Raw genomic sequence first — 7,088 nt, forward strand, 5'->3', positions numbered from 1 at the left:
TGGCCAAAAGTGCTGCCCTGTGTTTCTGAACAGCAACAAGCATTTTGTGTTGATGCAAGGTCGGTACCAAGGTTTGGTTTTTTGTGTGTGTGTGCTTTGAATGAGAGTCTTTGCAGGACTATTAATAATTAGACCATGTACTGAAGAGAACATGTTACTGTGTTGTGCTGTCCAGTGCTGAAGAGGGTTGAGACAGAGCAGGTAGCTCTGTGTCTGTGTGTGACTTGCATGAGCAGCACGGGAGCAGTGCCCAGGGCCTGGAGAAGCAAACGGGTTCCCGGTGCTGCGGACAATGTGTCCAGAGCTCAGGATTGTCCGGCCAAGCTCTTCTGGCTCCTTGTGCTTCGAGCCCCGGCCGGGAGCCCTGTAGAGCCCCGGGTGCAGCTCCCCAACTTCCCCCTCTGCCTCCTCCCTGCCTCCAGGGTGAAGGCACTCCCTGGCATTGCACTGGCTGCGCCTCCCTCCTAGAGCAGTGAAGGGATCGTTTCCCAGCCAAGGTGGCTCGGCCATGGAGACAGGAAAATGGACAAACTCCTGCTGGCCCAGCGTCAGGCAGTTGCAGGGTGTCCCTGCCTGTCAGCCCCTGCCCTGCTTCCCAGAGATGCCACTGATTGTTCTAGAAGTCATGGATCTGGATTTCCAGGAGCATGTTTGCAAAGACACGAAAGAGAAAAATTGACAAGAGTTGTTTGTGCTTCTCTTCCTGATTTTTTCCAATGTATTTTCTAGTACGAAAGCACGGACCAAACTGGCAAAGTTCCTATAACGTAGGAAAAGCATCTTCCTGTATTTGACTTGAGTGGAGGACAGTTGCAAGCTCTCCTGTCAAATGTACACACAAAATTCTCAGTGCAATTTCTGTCTTTCCACAGAGTCAGTATAAAAATGACCATTCTCAGATGCTTAATACTAATTTTTCCATTTATATGAAATGTGGAAGTTGTTAGTTCATAGGATGACAGATAACTGAGGTCTGGAGGCAGCTGTGGTGGTGTCCAGGTTTATCTCCTGTACCCAATGGTGATCAGCAGCAGCATCAAATCAGGTTCATCTTAGTTTTCTGCAGACAGGTGTTGAGGAAAACATCAGTTCACCTAGAGCAGGGTTTGAATCCCTGCAGTGCAGCTGACTCTGCACTGGCTCTCTGGGCCACCGCCTGCCAGGGGCAGGAGCAGAGATTTCCCTTGGCCGGGGCCGGAGCCCTGGCGTGGCAGTGCCTGAACAGCACCTCCCTGCCCACAGTGCCACCCTGGATGGCTGCCCCAGGGCCTGGCATTTGACCCTGCCCTTGCTGCAGGAGTCCCGGCCCTGCTTCCACCCTGAGCAAACGCTCGGACCCATCTCAGAAGCTCGGTGCCCGAGGGGGCCACCACAAGTGGTTGCCAGGGACCTGAGGCCATGGCTGCCCGATTTTGGGTACACGGCTCCGATGTCAGAGTGGCCATTGTGACCTGTGCCACCAAGGCCATAAAAGGGGACGCTGGGCTCAGGCCGAGCGTCAGTGCGACCTGACACCGGGAGGAGAAGGTAGGGCGGGGACGTGGCTGCCCAGGGACCAGAGGGGCCCCACACCTCGGGGCTCTGGGCCTGTGCTGCAGCCTCACCTGCCTCTCCCTTCCCAGAATCAGCGGAGGAACAGCCAGGACACTGCGGTGTTCCTCAGCGCGACGACGGGAGGAGAAAGCGGACAGGAGCAGGGCTCACGCAGGCCTGAGCAGGGAGTAGAGCCTCGTGGCTCTGGGCCTGTTCTGCAAACTCCCCCCCCCCTTCTTTCTCCCGTAGACAGAGAGTATCTGCACCTCGCAGCGACAACGTGCCTCGAGGACTGCGACGCAGGAGAGACAGCCGCCATGTCTGACAGCAAGCAGGAGGGCCCTGGTGGCAGGGAGCCAGGTGAGGGCAAAGCAGCCCTCTGACAGCCTGGCCCAGGGGCTCTTGTGGCAGCAGGCAGCGTGGGGATCAGAGCAGAGGCAGGGGGAGGCAGGAGCTGCTCGGCCATGCCGGGGCTGGGAGCCTCCTTCCTGCCCAAGTGGGGCCCAGCTGGGCCAGGGGGCAGCTCCTGGGACAGCCGTGCCCACAATGGCCCCTGCTCTGCAAGGCCTCCAGCCCTGCCCATCAGCCAGGCAGGGACAGAGCAGCCTTGGGGCCGATGCTGCTGCAGGCTCTGAGCCCCGCAGAGGTGCTCATGCCCCGTGCCATTGGCTCTGTGCCCTGCAGCCTGCGTGCTGTGTCGCCGTGCCGAGGCTGACCCGGACATGTGCGGTGACAAACTGCAGAAGGGTGGGCTCTGTGCCCACCGGTTCTGCATGGTGAGTGGCTCCGGGCGCTCCCTCCACCTTTGCAATGGGCAGCTCCTGCCGCCCTCTCCTCATCAGCTCCTCCCCTTGCCTGCAGCTCTTCGCCAGTCTGCTATTTCGGCAAGAGAACTTCTACGATGGACTCATGGGCTTTCTCCCACGAGATCTCCAAATTGCGGCCTGTCGGGCAGCACAGAAGGTGAGAGCCTGACAAGAGCAGGGAGATTTGTGCCTGGCGAGGTTTGCCAGAGCTTAGCCCATACAGCAGGAAAGAAAGGCCGGCCCGACAGCCGGGACAACGTCTGGCTCCCAGCAGCTCTGGCACAGAGGCCCTGGCACAGGAGCCTCCCTCCTCCAGCAGGCGGCTCTGTGGGCTGGGAGCCGGCAGCGGCCACGTCCTGCGCCCTGCCCGGAGCCCTGCGGCTGCCCGGGGAGGCCTCGAGGCTGCTGCTGCTGCTGCTGATGCGGCTGCTTGGCTCTTTCCAGCGCTGCTGCGTCTGCGGCCAGAACGGGGCAACCATCATGTGCTGCGTGCCGGACTGTGACAGATGGTTCCACCTGCCCTGTGCCAAGGAGGGCGGCTGTGTCAATGTATACATTACTCCGTTCAGGTACCTCATCTCTCTTTATGGCCCCCCCTGGGGAATGATGCAGCATTTCTCACTTTCCCCATTCATTTTCCTCCAGGTCCTTCTGCCCTGAGCACCGTCCAGAGCAGGAGGTGGAGGCGACTCCTGAGCCGGACACCGTTTGCCTCATCTGCCTGGAGCCTGTGGAGGACAGAAAGACCTTCACAACCCTGGTGTGCCCAACGTGCAAAAGGGCCTGGTTCCACAGGGACTGCATCCAGGTAGGAGCCCTCCCCTCAGCCCCGGGGCACAGCAGGTGCTCAGCAGCAGCAGCAGGGCCTCGCTCACCCTGCCTGTGTTTGCCCTGCAGGGACAGGCCTCGTGCGCTGTTGCTTTGCATTTCCAGTGCCCCCTGTGCAGAGACAGTGAGGAATTCCCTGTTGAAATGCTCATCTTGGGGATCCGAGTCCCCTTCAGGTTGGTGTCCTTCTGCCTGGCCCACCAGGCAAGAGGGTGCAAGTGCTGTGCGGTGCCAGGCCCTGCCCCAGGAGCCCTGGCCCTGCCCTGTCCCGTCAGTCTGGGCTTCAGCTTCACCCCCAACTTGGAAAAGCGCTGGAGAAACAGCTGGGACACCTTGGATCTCCATGAGGGGAGGGCAGCAGAAATTCATCATCTCTTCCTTTCTCCATCAGAGACCCAACATGGGAGGATAGTGATGCCTTCGAAGATCTAGGAGTGAGGCACGGCCAGTGCAACGCCAGGGATTGCCTTTACCCTGGAGGCAGGGAGGAGGCAGAGGAACAGGGGTAAGTTGGGAAGCTGCACCTGGGGCTCTGCAGGGAACCTGTGTCTCGGCAAGGGCTCAAAGCGGGAAGAACCAGAAGCGCTTGGCCGGACGACCACGTGCTGGTACACTTTGTTCTCAGTGCTATGAGCCTGTTTGCCTCCCCAGGCCCTGGCAATTGCTCCTGTGCTCCTCCTGCGCTGCTGAAGGCACCCACAGGCGCTGCTCTGGCCTGAGGAACAGCACACAGACATGGGAGTGTGACAGCTGTGCGGGGCTCGGAACATGTATGAGTCAAAGTCCCCGGTGTCCCTGGGCTGGGGGCAGTGCCCAGGCCGGGCTTGGCAGGGCGCAGCATCCACTGCTGGAGGGCTGGGGGCACTGCTCTGGCCTGGCCTGGCCGGGGCCTGGGCGATCTTTGACATTCCTGCTTGCCCTTACAGCCTCCAGGGGTGACACAGAGCTCAATGGCCCCAGGCCGGCCAGACAGTCAGGACTGCAATCTGCTCATGGCTGGTCACAATCTGAGGCCATCAGCCCCAGCTCCCACAGCCCTGTGCCATTGGTGCTGGTTTCCCCGTCTCCATCTCCAGAGACGGGCAGCCACAGCAGGCCCCACCACGCAGCATGGCAGCAGGCGCTGCCATCTTCCTCACTGGACACCAGCAGCATCAGCAGATCAAGGGCAACACGCAGCACGTCCCCTGACCCTGAGGACAGGGTCCGTTCCAGACGTGCTGGGCCCAGCCGCAGGCAAAGCTGCTCTCGCCGGCAAAGTCGTGCCCAGAGCCCACCTGTCCGCTCCAGGAGTCGCTGTGACAGGAGCAGTGGGACAGGGCCAAGGGCTGAGAGGCCCAGGCGAAGGGAGACACCATCACGGACATCCCCCAGGCGCAGGTGCTCCCGCCAGCAAGGCTGGGCCCAGAGTCCACCTGTCCGCTCCAGGAGCTGCCATGACAGGAACAGAGGGACAGGGCCAAGGACTGAGAAGCCCAGGCGTAGGGGGACATGGTCCGGGCCATCCCCCAGACGCAGGCGCTCCAGCCAGCAAGGCTGGGCCCAGAGTCCACCTGTCCGCTCCAGGAGTTGCCGTGACAGGAGCAGCGGGACAGGGCCAAGGGCTGAGAGGCCCAGGCGAAGGGGGACATGGTCAGGGCTATCCCCCAGACGCAGGTGCTCCCGCCAGAAAGGCTGGGCCCAGAGTCCACCTGTCCGCTCCAGGAGTCGCCGTGGCAGCAGCAGCAGGACAAGGCCAAGGGCTGAGAGGCCCAGGCGAAGGGACACATCATCGGGGACGTCCCCCAGACGCAGCCGCTCCCGCCAGCAGCGCCGGGTCTCGACTCAAACTCTGCGGTCCAGGAGTCGCCAGGACAGGAGCAGGACGACAGCAGCCAGTGCTGAGAGGCCCAGGCGTAGGGGGACATGGTCGGGGACATCCCGCAGGAGCAGCCGCTCCCACCAGCGACGTCGGACCTCAACTGAGACCTCCAACAGCAGCACGTAGCGCCGTCATCTTTTCTTTCTAGGCCGTGTGTTGCTTGCCGGAAGTGAAGGTGAGAACGGTCAGTGCAGGGACCCTGAGATGTGCAGCTCTGTGAGCAAACCCTATTAGCTCTTGATGTTTCTACTGGCAGGAAGAAGTCTGGGCTAAATACCTTGATTTCTGTGTAACCGTGTAGTCAGTGAAAAGTCACTTAAGGATGTGGCTAATTCAAAAGGACTCTTGGTCCTGCCTTTACACTCCAACCTCAGATGTTTCCCCACTGCTTACCCTTGATTATGAACCACTCCTTAATGGGCTTGGATATGCTTAGGGAGACATTCAGAGCAAGGTGGCTCTTAGGGAAGCTGAGTCTGAAAAGGACATGTGCTGTGTTGCTATCCTTGAACAATCTCATTTCATTAAAGCCAAAAAAAGAAGAAAGAGAGTGAGACACTGCCTCAAGTGTCTGAAGACAACTTCTACAGCGTTGCTGCGGATTTGAAAGTGGCCTTTCAAATGACAAACCAGAATAGACGGTATTTCCTCCGTCTATTCTGGTTTGTTCTTTGAAAGACCTTTAAAGAACAATCCAGAACAGACTGAGGAAATACCCTGGGACAAAGAGGATGCACAGGACTCTGCCCCAGATGACCATTTGGGACCTTTGCCTGAGAACGACGCAGCTCAGGAGACGAGTTCTTTCAAGTTTTCCTTCTTTGGAGGCACGGAGGAGTTGGGCATCAAAGAAGGTAACAGCAGAACCCTTCTAACAGTGCCATTGCTAAGGAAGAGCTTCTGGCAGGCACTGTCGGGCAATATGGTGTAAAGAAGGTCAGGATGCAGGGGATTTTCAGCAACAGAAGTCAGTAATTAGGCAGAAGCATTTTGATCTTCATTTCTGCTTGCCAGGGCTGTGATAGATTAATGAGAGGTGCCTCATGCTTGCATCTCAGGAATTCTGAAAGGCATGCTTTGAGAAGGCATTGGGGTTTTTGCTGAGTGGTGAAAAAGCTTGTTCTCATGCCCTGAATTCCTCAAACAGGGAAAAAGGTGACACACCAGTCATATCAAGTTTCATAGGACCTCACAAGGCTTTTAAGGAAATGTGCGTTAATGTAGAGGGAGGAGCAAAGTCCGAGAGCTGCCCCCAAGATCCATGAACATTCTGTTTGTTACTGAATTCTACTCTTGGACCTTTAGAAAAAGGAAATGGAATGACACATGATCATTGGGGTGTCCTAACCTTAGATAAAATGAGGCCGTCTGAAATGAAGATGAAACAACATTGACTCGAGTCCCAGTCATGTAGGAGAGAAAAGAAACCCCGTGAAGTTATGCAAAATATTAAAAAACCCAACGCAACAGCACAAAGCAACGAGCCCCCCAGACTTGTGCTGAACTGAGAAGGTATTCAGTGTCTTCTGAATGCAATGAGAAATGTTTAAGAATACATAAGGGATCCCTGGAACAAAGTGGAAAATACTGGAGCAGAGATGTAGCTTAGAAAATCTGGCAGGGTCAGATTCTGTCCTTCCTAAATCTCTCTTCTCCACTGTAAGTATTTCACGTGAAAGGAGGAATTTTTCCTGATGAGTAGAGGAATAATCAGGTTTTGGCTTTTTTTCTCTATTGGCGTTGTCATTGCAGAGCCTCACGCGCTTGGGACAATAAAGCCGGTAAAAGCCACGTGGCAAGAGGATCCACGTTTCCAGGACAGCAGTTCTGAGGGTGACGATGAGCCTGAGATGACAGAAATGGAACAGGAGCAAGAAATGCAAGTTGCATTTCTCTTTGTTGTCTACTTGGCTGTAGTAGTTGGATGCTGTGGGAATATTAATAGCAGCACTCAGGGAATGGGAAACTGACGTTGCACACCTCTGAGCAATGAAAGTCATCTTGGAAATCCGTTTGTGCTGCACAGAGTCAAAACTCCCAGCAGCCCATTGGATGTGAAT

At 56.9% G+C, this 7,088-nt stretch overlaps 1 protein-coding gene across 1 annotated transcript; it reads left to right on the forward strand.

The window, feature by feature from the left end:
- The first annotated feature begins 1,398 nt into the window (after positions 1-1,398).
- Positions 1,399-7,088, forward strand: LOC128939959 (uncharacterized). The gene is made up of 12 exons (XM_054281217.1): positions 1,399-1,501; positions 1,783-1,893; positions 2,218-2,309; positions 2,395-2,496; positions 2,784-2,908; positions 2,985-3,147; positions 3,237-3,343; positions 3,559-3,672; positions 3,819-4,547; positions 4,956-5,150; positions 5,707-5,882; positions 6,781-7,088. Exons 1-12 carry the CDS (start codon positions 1,399-1,401, stop codon positions 6,996-6,998), a joined length of 2,235 nt encoding a protein of 744 aa, XP_054137192.1. The 3' UTR covers positions 6,999-7,088.

The sequence above is a fragment of the Melozone crissalis genome, unplaced genomic scaffold (genome assembly GCF_028551555.1).
Source record: "Melozone crissalis strain CALT ecotype California unplaced genomic scaffold, PUWL_Pcris_2 ptg000029l_1, whole genome shotgun sequence".
Taxonomy (NCBI): Eukaryota; Metazoa; Chordata; class Aves; order Passeriformes; family Passerellidae; genus Melozone; species Melozone crissalis.